Source organism: Populus trichocarpa, chromosome 6 (genome assembly GCF_000002775.5).
Source record: "Populus trichocarpa isolate Nisqually-1 chromosome 6, P.trichocarpa_v4.1, whole genome shotgun sequence".
Taxonomy (NCBI): Eukaryota; Viridiplantae; Streptophyta; class Magnoliopsida; order Malpighiales; family Salicaceae; genus Populus; species Populus trichocarpa.
The window spans coordinates 7864151-7877983 of NC_037290.2; the positions used below are offsets into that span (position 1 = coordinate 7864151).

Genomic DNA, 13833 nt, shown 5'->3' on the forward strand with positions numbered 1-13833 from the left:
TTTTTCCACTTTACAAGTCAGTTTTTGAGTCTTCTAAACTTTGTAATGATGCCAAATAAAGTTTCCCATTGCAACTCTAACTAGAAGGAACTAAAATGGATAAATTATTGAGTGTGAAGAAGACTGGATAATTTGGCACTTGAATGGGTAGATGCTTGTTAATTATACACTTCTCAAGTTTGAACTAGCCATTATTCTTTGCCTGTACCAAATGCATGTATGCAGCTGAACTATTAGTTGTCTAGCGCTCTCGCTACGCAACACGCATGCAGGTCGAATGGCGAGGGTGGTGCCTCTCACTCTTCTCCTAGGAGTAAATTATAAATTAGCCCCTCTAGTTTTTTGAAATGAGTTAATTAGTCCTTCTTGTTTCAAATATTAATTATTTAGTCTTTTAGTCCGTGTTGATCATGTTTAATTTATTATTATTTTTATTATTTTAAAGAGTTTCTTTCTTTTTCTAGCCCATCTTTCCGTAATATCTATTTATATTTTATTTTTAAAATAAGATAAAGAGTAAATTACTTTGGTCATTCTTAAATATCACACTTTGCAACCTTGGTCATAGAAGATTTAAAAAATCATAGGACACTCAAAGTAATTTAAGAGGTGTTTGGGAGTGTGAAAACGATTGTTTTTTAAAGTGTTTTTTATTCGGAAATGTATCAAAACAATATCTTTTTTATTTATTTTAAGATTATTTTTAACATTAACACATCAAAACGATCCAAAAAATATAATATACTTCATTTTCATATATAAAAACTAGTCTAATAAAATAGGAGAGAATTTGTAGAGGTCACATGTTTGTTGTATCTATTCTGAGGGGAAAAAATATTAGATGAGCTTAGCGGTGGCAGTTGCTCAATAAAACCAAAGTGCTTCTTGTGGACACAAATACATAACATGTTCACCACTGACGTAATTGATCCCTGATTCGAGGATTCCTTGCCTTTCACAATTAGTATTCTTTGATGCTCTTAAGGCTAGTGTGTCATTGATCAGAAAAATTCCATCATGTTATATGCGGGTTTATTTTTATATTTTAAATGTGTTTTTTTAATATTTTAAAATTATTTTAATGTGATGATATCAAAAATAATTTTTAAAAAATAAAAAATATTATTTTAATATATTTGTAAATAAAAAATAAAAATATTATCGCACTCATAAGCATTTATTTGCATGACAAATCTCTCTGTATCGTAATTCTAAAATTATTTGATTGTGGAAATGAACGCTGACGTTGGATAAGATCATGAATCTTATGCCCGTATAATTTATTCATCGCCACCAAAACGGAACGTGCTGCCACGCCAGATTTATTTGTTGCCAAATAGCTGCAACATCTGCCTTGCCAAGTTCTTTTTTAGAAATGGAAAAATCCCCAGTTTACTTCAGATTCCTCTTTTAGGTTTATTCTTGAATTTCAACAGTAGAATGAATGGGGGGCGACGCATTTCTGCTCGGTGGAGCTGGGAATCAAATTCCCTTGGAGCAAGAGGATATGCATAATATTGGCAGCTTGAAGTTCAGGAAAAAGGAAGACGGGCATTGAGAGTATCGAGAAAGTGGGTGCTTCATGGAGCATCCTGCTTCGAGCTGCAATGGCTACCTGGCCAGGTTACTGGCTAGGTACTTGGTTTATATGCCCAACATCTTATCAGATACTTCATTGAAAAAAAAAATTCCTTAAAAACACGAACTAATGTTATGGTTCATCCATAAAACTATCATTGCAACTCCTCAATTCTTTCATTTGAAACTAGCTAGTTTCTTGCTCGCTGCCGTGGAGAATCTTTTTGATGGTATTATAAAACTCGGCCTGCGGGAGGGAGGTTTCAAATTAAATTCGATGAAGAATTAATAAAACAAATAAGAAAATGAATTTTTTATTTTTATTTAATGTTAATAAGCAAACTATTTTTAAAATCTGGCACACAAGGCTGATATATGATTATCCAGGAAGTAGTCAACTACATCATAGCATAAAAACTATTACCTTCTTAAAAATAATGATATTAATAGCATGTTTTTTTTTAATAAAAAGTAGCAACAATTAAAATAAAAGTTTGTCAAAAACTTCTATTATTTGAAATAAATAGAAAAAACAAATCTTTTTAATCTAAAATTCATTTCATAATAATCAAGAAAGTTTAATAAAAAATATTCAAATAATATCTTAACATTTTATATGTGATTGAAGGGAAAAAAATAAAAATTAATGTAATAAAAACTTTTCAAAATATATTTATAAACAATAGAAACAAAATTTTCATCTTTGCTGAATATTTATGAAAAACCTTTTTAATTTTTAATGTTTGCATATTAGAAATATAATAATTAAGAAAAAATTTTAACATTTATATAAAAACTTATAACATTAATTTAAATATCATGCCATGTTATTTATTTACAATATATTTCAATAAAAACCAAAACCTACATAAATATGCTAGGCGGTGGACCAAAAAGATTGTGCTCCTGTGCCTAGCCTAATAAAGGGAGGCCCAGCACGCATGGGCATGTTAGAATTAAGAATGATTAAAAAAAATCAAAAAACTAATTAAAATATAATTTAATTAACTTGATTGTTCTAAAAATAATATATATAATTATTATTTTTAATATTAAAATGATAATATATTGAATTAATCTAAATTTTATGACTTAAAATTTTAAGTTTGCAATTCATGAACTCAAATAATAGAAGTTTGGTTTCAATGTCATCCGGTTAAATCATATAAGAGTTGTTTTAATGTCATCCAGTTAACTTAGTGGGTTTAAAGGTAACCAAATAATAAGTAAAAAGTTTGGTTTTGCTTTAAAAAAAATTAATAATTAATCAAATTCATAACTTGGGTCAAAGATTTATTAAGTTTGATGACTTTTTTTTTAAAAAAAATTATCTATTACTTATATATATATATATATACTCGCAAAATTTAATATCTTTATATATTTTTTAATTTATTTAGTTGACATGCTAGTTTAGTATTTTATGTTACTTTGTATATGTGCCGATTTTATTTTAAGTAATATGTAATTTGGTATTTACTCTAATATTTAGATTTAATTATTAATTAGCTTCAATTTAAATAAATTTAGTTTTGTTTATTATTGAAAAAATAAATTAAACTTTAGTTGATTTCGAATTCAACAACACTCTCATCAACGTGCGATATTGGCTAATATCCACGAAGCTTTTTAAAATGCCTAGAATTAGAATATGCTCAAGCTCTAGACCCTTAATCAACGGGGTTATCGTCCAATTTGGTTGATGCTGAGAATGTTTAACAAGTTTTTCATTTATAAAACATGTGGAAAGCATATCCACTAACGTTATATCAACTTGGCTTTTTTAAAATGACTCAGGATAGAATACGAGGATTAAAATGAATTTACAGTTTAAAATCTAAACTTGTTTAATGGGTTAATCTAGATTTTAAACTAGTTTATATTTTAAAAAATATAATAAATAATCTAACTTGATCCGGTAAAAAATATGGATTAATTTATAATTCAGGATAAAACCAGGTCAAAATTAAATAACTTTCTTTTTAAAATATTTTTATTCAAAATATATTTTAATTATTTTAAAAAAATCAATCTGGATTGATCTTCCGTGATTAGGATCTCGCGGAGAATCCCCAACAGCGTTCTTAAATTACTTGTTTAATATGTAATTTATTCTTGATATAATATCACATCCATCTTTCTATGATTGAATGTTAAATAATCATAAGATAAAACAATCTTTTTTCTGTTAAAGATGCCAATAATCTAAAAGGAATCATGTTGCTAGTTTCCATCAAAGTTTTATTTTTATTTTTATGACTATATTTTTTACTGTTATGTTTTTTACTATCTATGATTGCATAATATGTAAAAAACAAATATTGGATTTTCAAATAAATAGCCTTTCTGAATAACCTGTTTTTATTTGCGTTTTAAAAAATTTTAATTTTTGTTTTTTGTTTTTTAATTTAAATTAATTTTATTTTGATATTTTCAAATTATTTTATACTAATGTTAAAAATAATTTATTTAAAATAAAATATATTATTTTAATATATTTTTAAATAGAAAAATATTGTATAAAATAATCACTACTATTCTCAAAACGCTTCTAATTAAACTTTCTCAAAAGATGAAAATGTCGGTGAGGACTCATGCTCCAAGGTGAGTCAAAGATAACACGAGTCAAGCATAGTATAACAGTAGCAAAATTTAACATGTCAGGTTTTGGAAGGCAGACTTGCCAGCGTCCTGGAGTAAGATGGTCGTTAATGGAGGATTATAGATGCTCGTCCACTGGGCTGTGTCAGGGCCGAGTTACAAATTGGGCTCAAAACCTTAAACTTAGCCTGCTACAGTACTATCCAGAAACCATGTAAATTGCACCTTCTGGAGGCTTGTTCATTCAGGTGAGCTAGGAATTTGAAGTTGAAAGAGCTAAAAACATATTGAGGTGTCAAAATCATTTCACTTTATTATTAATTTTTTTGGTCATTTCACTTTATAATTATTGTTTTTTAAAATTATACATTACATCCCGACCTTTAAGGCATGCAACCCTTTACATCATCAGGAGTTGTCATAGAACAATCAATAAACAATATTATTTATTTACAATACTGCTATTATATTTTAAATAATGACTAAATAGCTCTTCAAGCTTAAAAATAACAAAAATAACACTAAAAGGCTAAAGCCATTGTTTTATTTTTGTAAAAAAGAGTTGTTGCTCAATGTTTCAATATTTACAAAAATACCATAAATTTTAGTTTTTAACAATCAGTTCTGACTATAATCAACCATTATTTACCAAGTAAAAAATCTAGCAATCTTCCCACCATCAGACATATTATTTTCTCTTTTCACCATAATTATATCAAATAAACCTCCACACAACCAACTTTCACCATAATTGGTCAACAACATTTTCTTTTTTATTTTCATTATAATTTCATCAAATAAACTTGTCAAAATTCCACAAAACCACATAACCAAAATTCCACAATATAAACTTATTATGAACATTGCATCATCTACATCAAGTGCTAATAGCATGCAAAATTGCTACAACTTGGTAAACTAAAATTCAAGAATAGAAAGTGCATGAAATGTGGAAGAAGAGTTGCAGTTAGAATATCATAAACAAAAGCTAGTAAGAACAAGTTATTTTATAGATGTGATGAAAAATAATGTGACAAGATTTTTATTAATTGGTGCAAACATATAAATGAAATTGAATTCACTACGAGAGAAAAATAAGATGCTAATAATGTTGAGTGAATAGTTGATAAAGTTAAGAAAATGAAAAATGAATTACATAAAATCTATATAAAAAATCATAATATATAAGATAGCTTAGCAAATGTAAAGTCATTGTTAATAGCTAAATTGGTGTGTACAATATTAATGTTTGTATGAGCTATATTTTTTATATTAAAAAAATAAAATATAGTCAATGTATTTTATAATATAGTCAAAATGCATACAAATAAATATCAATTATATCAAAGGCATGCAAATAACAATCTTGGACACAATAAACATCCACAAATACTTAACACATGTCATAATACCCAACATAACAAAGCACAAATACTTAAACACTCACATAATAAACATAATTTCATAAAAAAACACAACGATCCACGATATAACATCCATCCATATTCATAACAATAATGTAATATTTAACAGTCATTGATCTTCAACCACGTAGCTTGTTTGGGTAGATCGTTGAGAGAAAGTACTAGCAATGTTTATGTGTTGCCTCTATAAAAACTTTAGTAATAACTTATCGTAGACTTTGCAAAGTAAATTAATAACAGTTGGAGAATACATAAAAAAAAAAAATTCAGGTTTTAATTGAAATTTACCTACAAATCATTTGAATTTGAAAAGTTTACAACAACCTACAAATCTTTGTTTTTACGGTTTTAATCAACTTAAATTATTGATATGGTTTAACTAGTATTCACATACAAAGGTAGCTAGCTATCTTAACATGTTATTTGAATCAAATTAATCAATTACTGGAAAAAACTTGTTCAATATTTGTATGATGATTTGGTCAAGGTAGAGAGTTGCGTTGACTTAGATTGAGTGTATCAACTACGACTGCCTAGTCCAATCCTAAAAACTAAAGCATCATCTTTTTTTTTTTTTTTACCATATATCATATCCTTTTCCATATTTCTTTGTTTAAAGCCTTCTTTTTAGCAATTATATTTCTTACTACTTTACAAAATCTGTGATCAATACATATTTATATTTAAAAAATCCAATTAATTGCTTCCCACTCTTTATGCATATTTAGGAGTCTATTTATCGATTGAAAAAAAAATAAAAAAGGAAAATATATTTGTTAATCTTTTGTTAAATCAAGGAAACAAAATCTATATTCTAATGATTTAACAATTACCAAACTTACTCCCAACATATTTTGAAATATCAATTCAAGAGAAGAATTGAAACATATCTTTTGTAGTTGAATTCTACATGAGAAATCAATCCCAACACCAACATACAAGAAAAGAAGATGTGTAAAGGAAAATTTTTGCTTCTGGATTTTTGTTTGACTTAGAAGATGACATAAAGAATGTGAAAGAGGAGAGAAGAAGAGGTAAAAAGAAAGAAAGAGAATGAGTGGTGTAGTAATGAATACTATTTTTTATTTAATATATATAAGGTTTTTATGTTTATTTTGTTAAATTTTAAAATTTATTAAAATTCAATATGTAAATTATAACTTTTTTAAAAATAATTATAAAGTAAAATAAAGACCGAATTATAGAATGATCAAGAAAACTTTTCTTTAATTTATAGATTTAAACTTATATCACATTTTTTTTAAAATCTCTTTGAATCATTTTAGTTGAATATATTTATAACTTAACTCATTTTTTTCATAAAGTTATTTATAAAAAATAACTTTCAAATTTTGCTTCAAGGTAAAAAATTTAATTTAAAAGTCATACGAAAGGGATGCTTAATATATATTAATATTGATGTATGATGATCCAAAAATATTATAACAGTTAAAAAGCTAAAACATAAGCTTTGGAAGAATCATTACAAAATCCGTTTTGCAACTATTTCACTCATTTAAAACTGGAATGCTTTACTTGAAACCCAAGTCTATTAATTATCTTCTGTAAATTCATAATGTCTAGCCAATGGAAAACAAGTTCACTTGCAATTTGATAACACAGTTTAATTTATAGAAAATGTAATTATTGAGAGGGATAACCATAAATTTTAAACGAGATTAATTTTATTTTTTAAAATATGTGATGATATCCAAATAAAAAAAATATATATCATGTTGATTCGACGTTACGAGAGTGCTCCTCTTTTCCATTCTCATGTGCTTCAATATTTCATTTCTTTCTGATCAAGAAGTTTGGGATTAATTCTGGTGCCATTCTTTTTATATTATTCACGTATTGAAATTAAGAAATAATTATATAACCATTTTATCATGTTAATATTCACAAATTTATAAACTTCACATAAATAAAAAAATTAATTACTACTTTGCAGCAACCCTGCGAGCAAATTAGCTGAATTATTTGAAATAACTACAAAAACTAACTTAAATTAACTAAATCTAACAATTTTTTTTAAATTTCAGTTATGTTTTTTTTTTTAATTTCGTTTGGTAAAACAATCAAACCAAAACAAATAAAAAAACTCATTATAAATTATAAGCTTACTGTACACTAAAGATCCATTAAATAAAGTTCATAAAAAATAGTAAATTAAAAAGTTCATAAAATAAATTTAACTTATTTAATCTTTAAAATATAAAACCAATCAGTATTCAACATGGCTCAATTCAGTTTTTGAAGATTTTCAAAAAAAAAAAAAGATTTAATTAATTATTTTTTTATAAAAAATTAAATAATTTAAACCAACTAGATTTGGATGGACAACTTTCTCATACTAATGACAAAATCTATTTGTTTTTGTATTTTACAAATTTTTTTTTTGACTCACTTTAATTATTTTATATATTTATAGATTATTTTAATATATTAATATTAAAAATAAAATTTTTAAAAATAAAAAAATATTATTTTAATATATTTTTAAATAAAAAATATTTTTTAAAAAAATCATACAAAACTCTCAAACAAACTCCGAAATCAGAAGCCGACCATCACACAAAACACTGTCCGAGATTCTTTGGTCGAAACAAGATAGGGTCCCGATCAAGCTCAGAAGTCAAGGAATTAAAAATCACCACATCACAGACAGACTCACTTGAACTACAACCAACAACACTGTAACCAAACTCCCTCCCTGTTCTTCTTTCCTTGAATCAGAGTATTCTCTTTATCAGCAAAAAACTAATCGCACCCACTTCACTTCTCTCAAAGTTAGCCAGCTTTTGTCATCTTCTGGAAAATGGCCTCCGTGCTTAACTCTGCTTTGTCCTTGAATTTATCCAATTTTAAAAGTAAACGAGTTCGAACTCACTCACTCGTCTCTCCGCTTTCTCTTCCTCTAACAAGTGAGGGAATTTTACTAGTTGGTCACTTAGCAAAAGATTTTTAAAAATGACCATTCAACTTCCGCCTGGCCTTTTATTTTTCAACTAATTTATGGTGTTTTTCAGGGCGGAGAGTTACGATAAGAGCAGCAGATACGGATACAAATGAAGGTTTTCTTTCTTTCTTTGGTGTTTTTTTTATAGATTTTGTGATTTAATTTAAGCGAGTGAATAGTGTTTCTCTTTTAAAAGAGGAATTTGAATAATTGTTATTAAGTTTGCATGTAAAAATTGCAGTGAAACCTCAGGCGCCGGTTAGTGGTGGTGCTGGTGGTTCCAGCTTTAACCAGCTTCTTGGAATTAAAGGAGCTGCTCAAGAAACTGTCAGTACTCGATGCTCTTTTTTTTAAAAAAATTATTTATTGCAAGATTGGATACTAAGGACTTGTTTTTGCGGTTGTATAGTGTTTTTGTAAATAGTTGAGATTTTTTTCTTCAAATTAATTTTTTATGTGTTTTTAAATTGTTTTAGTGTGTTGTTTAAATAGTTGAGTATAGTTGTTGCAATTGGAAGATTGTAATATAAGTTCTGTTCGGAAGATTTTGGGGCTTAAGCCTAGCTTTTGGGATTTCTTGCTCTCTTCCATTGACTAATTGTATCTGTAGCTTCGAATGATGTTGCATGAGGGAAGAGTGAAAAAGGTATTATGGAATGAGTTGATTTTGTAATTTTATCCTGCAGAATAAATGGAAGATTCGTCTTCAACTTACAAAACCTGTTACTTGGCCTCCATTGGTTTGGGGAGTAGTTTGTGGAGCTGCTGCATCAGGTACTCCCTTTCAATGCAGCACACATTCTAGATTTATGGGTATCTCTAAAATTACGTGCTAAGGGTCTCACCCTTTGTATCATGCCTCTACGGGGTATGTGGATGGCGAGCTGTAGATTCTAAATGTTAACTGCTTATTTACACCTTTCATTTTATATTTGAGACAATACCAAATTATGCATCCACTCGCATCTGATATAATTTTCTTACTCAACAGGAAACTTTAACTGGACTTTGGAGGATGTTGCTAAATCAATTGTTTGCATGCTTATGTCTGGCCCATTTCTTACTGGCTACACACAGGTACCCTTTCATGCACGTGGAATAGGCTTCTGGAGCTTCACAGAATTTAAATATCCAAACTCAATTTTGCTAGGTTTTCTCACATTTGACTTTCACAGACGATTAATGATTACTATGACCGAGAGATCGATGCAATTAATGAGCCTTATCGTCCAATTCCATCAGGGGCTATTTCTGAGAATGAGGTCTGCAATATAAAAAAATATACTTTTACGAAAAAAGCAATGGACAATCATTTGTGTATTCTTTTCTTGCAACTCTCTGTAGGTTATTACCCAACTCTGGGTGCTGCTTCTGGGAGGCCTTGGCTTGGCTGGTTTATTGGATGTGTGGGTACGCAATATAAATGCTTGATACTGCTTTTCTGTGCGTAGTATTATACTGGTTTTTGAATCCTTATTATTTAACAGGCAGGGCATGACTTTCCGGTAGTTTTTTACCTTGCTTTGGGTGGATCCTTGCTGTCATACATATACTCCGCTCCTCCTTTGAAGGTACACTTTTATTTTGTTCTATCATTGATAAGGATAGCAGCACATTCAATCATGATTCACGTGAACCATGATTGAAGATTATGCTATCCATCAGTCATCAACTCAAACCATCAAACATTTATGTTATGCAAGATGTGATTAAGCGCTGACTTGGTTCCAAATATCATTGTAGCTAAAACAAAATGGATGGATTGGGAATTTCGCCCTTGGAGCAAGTTATATCAGTTTGCCATGGTGTGTAATCTTCCTTATACTGTTCTTTGTAAAATTGAAGCGGACATATTCAAATACTGCCTTGTGTTGTTGAAAATCACCTTTCAATTTACACATTCATTCAGTTTACATCTGAAACCCATGAAGAAAAAAGTGTAAAGTATTCTGTGGTTGTCCAAATTGTCCAGACGATGCACATGAGGCCAGGAAACATTCAGTGGGCTATGAGTTATGACCAGAAGATTTGTTTGTGCTATTACAAATTGAATCGATAGAAAATGATTTATAATCAACCCTTTCTCTTGAGATTTTACCAATTTTATTCATCATAAATCACCTGTGGAGAGTGATAAATTGGATGTTATCATGTTGCTTGTTAATGTGTTAAAGAGGACATATGTGCTTGTGGTTTTGTGGCTCTCTATACATCTCACCAATTTGAAGTTGATATTGAATGACACCCGTGAAAAATCCTGACTTAATTTTTTCTATGTTATTGAAACTAAAAGGCTGTTTTATGAACTACACAGTAAGAAAGGTTTGACTTTAATCTCTTGTTGATAGGTGGGCTGGTCAAGCTTTGTTTGGGACCCTTACACCTGACATAATTGTCCTGACACTCTTGTACAGCATAGCTGGGGTATGTTTGACTAAGTGCCAGGATATGTGAAGTGTTATTTCCTATCTAACCATTGCTAATTCACAGTCCTTGTTCAATATCTTCAGCTTGGTATTGCTATTGTAAACGACTTTAAAAGCATTGAAGGAGATCGGGCACTTGGGCTTCAGGTTAATACAGCCTCTCATACATGCTTGTGATGTGAAGCTCTTGCTTCATCAAATGAATTGTTACTCACCATTGGCTGTCTATTTTGCAACCTTTCATTTGGTAATGCAATTTGAGCAGTCACTACCGGTAGCTTTTGGTGCTGAAACTGCAAAATGGATTTGTGTTGGTGCTATTGACATAACTCAGTTATCTATAGCTGGTATGCTGTTGCTTATACTTTCAGATACCATTTACCTATGATACTGGCGATATCTAACTTTAAAACTTAAAATTGTTGATAATTAATGGAACTATTTTTGCTTCAAACTTAAGAGATTGACCACTATGGATTAAACAGGATAAAAGCTGTGAAGTCTCCACGCTTCTTTTATCCACATGAAATAAAAAATGATCATTAAAGAGTTGTTTTTGTTTAAAGAACAGAATCACGAATCTAGAAAACCGTAGGAATCTCTGTATTCTGTGGTTTTGATGGAAACAGAGTTGATTTTTATGCATTTCAAATTTATCTTTGTGAAGGCGTATCTGATTTCAGTCCACTTTCATAAATGCAGGTTATTTGCTAGCAGATGGTAAACCCTACTATGCTTTAGCCCTAGTCGGTTTGATAATCCCACAAATTGTTTTCCAGGTGAAGAATGCTTCTTGAAATATAATGAGCTTATAGTTTACACAAACTGTTTTGGGTTAACACCTTTCTTTCTCATGATTAAGGGTGTGGTTTCAGCGACACCCCAAATGGCATCTAATTGTCATACATTTACCTTTATTCTTCCCGGTTGAATTTCTCCCTTAAGCTGCATTTTACTTTATTTTGAATAATTCTTGCAATATCCATCTCATTTTCTATGACGTCATTGCTTTTCTTTCTTCTCAAATAGCCATACTAGCCTTTTATTTGATGTGGGCTGTTATCTGCTCATCCCACTGACCTTCCCCAGCCTGTTTCCAATGCAGTTAAATTAGTTGTTTATGTTCTTCTCTGGAGCCAATCTTAGCTTTGTTCAAGGATTTTTTTTTTGTTTTTTGGCGTGGCGGGGTTTATACCTTCAACAGAGGTTGTGAAACCCCATTAGGAGTACTGCTTGAAAAGTTTCATCTTTCCGCTTGCATTTTATTTAGGTGACCATATATGATAATATCCTCCTAAACATATTCATCATTACGTTTCAATGAGTAATAATATATCCTTTTCCTTCTCCGAATGATATCTGGCATTTCTCAAAAAGAAATAAGAAATGATAGTTTGTACTGAGAATGAACTCTGCTAATTCTCTTGCAAAAATTCATGCATTGCAGTTTCAATACTTCCTGAAGGACCCTGTGAAGTACGATGTTAAATATCAGGTACCACAAATTTATCTTCTTTGAAACTTCTGTTCTTTGAGATTTTCATCAGGTGTGAAGTGGAAATTAACTCGAGAACTGCCTAAATGTAAATGTCTTGCACAACATAAATAGGACAAGATGGACTAGTATTACTTGTAATTTACTGAGAAATAATGTCAGGCCTCGAATCATATAGTGGCCGCATTAAATCACAATTTACAGGAAAATCTATGTGACAAATAACAAGAGTATTTATTACTCGTTGTCTTTTTCAACAAGGAGAACACAAGAACATAACACTCAGTATTTTTTAAACAACTGTTAAGTATTTATGGCATCAAACAAATCCATGAGTAGTTTAGCTTCTTGTGCTTGAGGAGCCTGCATATAATTGGAACCTCCATAGCATCGTAAATTTAGCAATTATAATGCTTCGTAGTTCTCACGCTCTGGCATTTGTATCTCAGGCCAGCGCTCAACCTTTTCTTGTGCTTGGTCTGTTGGTGACTGCTTTGGCAACTAGTCACTAATTCTCTTAAATGAGACAATCGCCGCGGTGACTCTGGGTGAAGATAAAGCTGCGGAGGTGAACTAGCAAATAGGCTCGCTCTTGCTGCAAAATGATGTCAAGCAAGCACGATAGATTTCCTTATGATCCGCTGTATGTAAAATAATCGATGGCCTTTGCTTAGCCCTGTAAAAAAAGCCAGCATGTCATTATCCAAGGCATGGCTCCTTCGCACAAGAATAGGACTGTTCATCTATTGTTTCCTCACCCTTTTGTCTCTTCTCAACTTGGTTTCTTTTGAGAGTTAGAATTTGAACACAAGGCTTTTGATGATAGTTGGTCGGAAAATATCCAACGCCAACAAGAAACGAAATTTTGCCCAATTTCATCATACACAAAACATAGAATACAAGGTGACCATAAAATCCTCCAAAGCTGATTGATATCCAATGAAAATAAGATTTATAAGCAAAACACAATCCATTGTGGATTGTAATGGTGACACGCACAATGCTTTGTTTTTTTTATTATTTTTAGTGGATTTTTAAAAAAATTTATCATTTTATAATAAATTAATTTAGGATTAGACTTAATGATTTATTTCAATTGGCTTGATGTGGGGTTTTTGTGATATAAAAAAATATTATGACGTTCAGTTAATGCATGATTTGGCAAGATAAAATTCAGTTTTATTGATTCAAAATAATTGAAAATTTAGGGATCAAATTTGAAACTAAAATAAATATCCAGCCTCTTTCTTTTCACTAAGACACATTTTTAATTATTTTATTCCCCAAAGTTTTTTTTTTTCATTTTGGTCCTTGTTTCTTAAGGTTTTATATTTTAGTCTAAAATTT

General features: G+C 29.8%; 1 protein-coding gene across 1 annotated transcript; it reads left to right on the forward strand.

Annotated features, from left to right (window-relative positions):
* Nucleotides 1–8196: 8196 nt before the first annotated feature.
* Nucleotides 8197–13243, forward strand: LOC7487329 (chlorophyll synthase, chloroplastic). Its single transcript, XM_002308191.4, has 15 exons — nucleotides 8197–8530; nucleotides 8636–8680; nucleotides 8807–8892; nucleotides 9252–9339; nucleotides 9557–9642; nucleotides 9741–9827; nucleotides 9910–9975; nucleotides 10053–10136; nucleotides 10309–10370; nucleotides 10914–10989; nucleotides 11076–11138; nucleotides 11257–11338; nucleotides 11694–11770; nucleotides 12439–12486; nucleotides 12936–13243. Exons 1-15 carry the CDS (start codon nucleotides 8425–8427, stop codon nucleotides 12996–12998), a joined length of 1119 nt encoding a protein of 372 aa, XP_002308227.1. The 5' UTR covers nucleotides 8197–8424; the 3' UTR covers nucleotides 12999–13243.
* The last annotated feature ends 590 nt before the right edge of the window (nucleotides 13244–13833 follow it).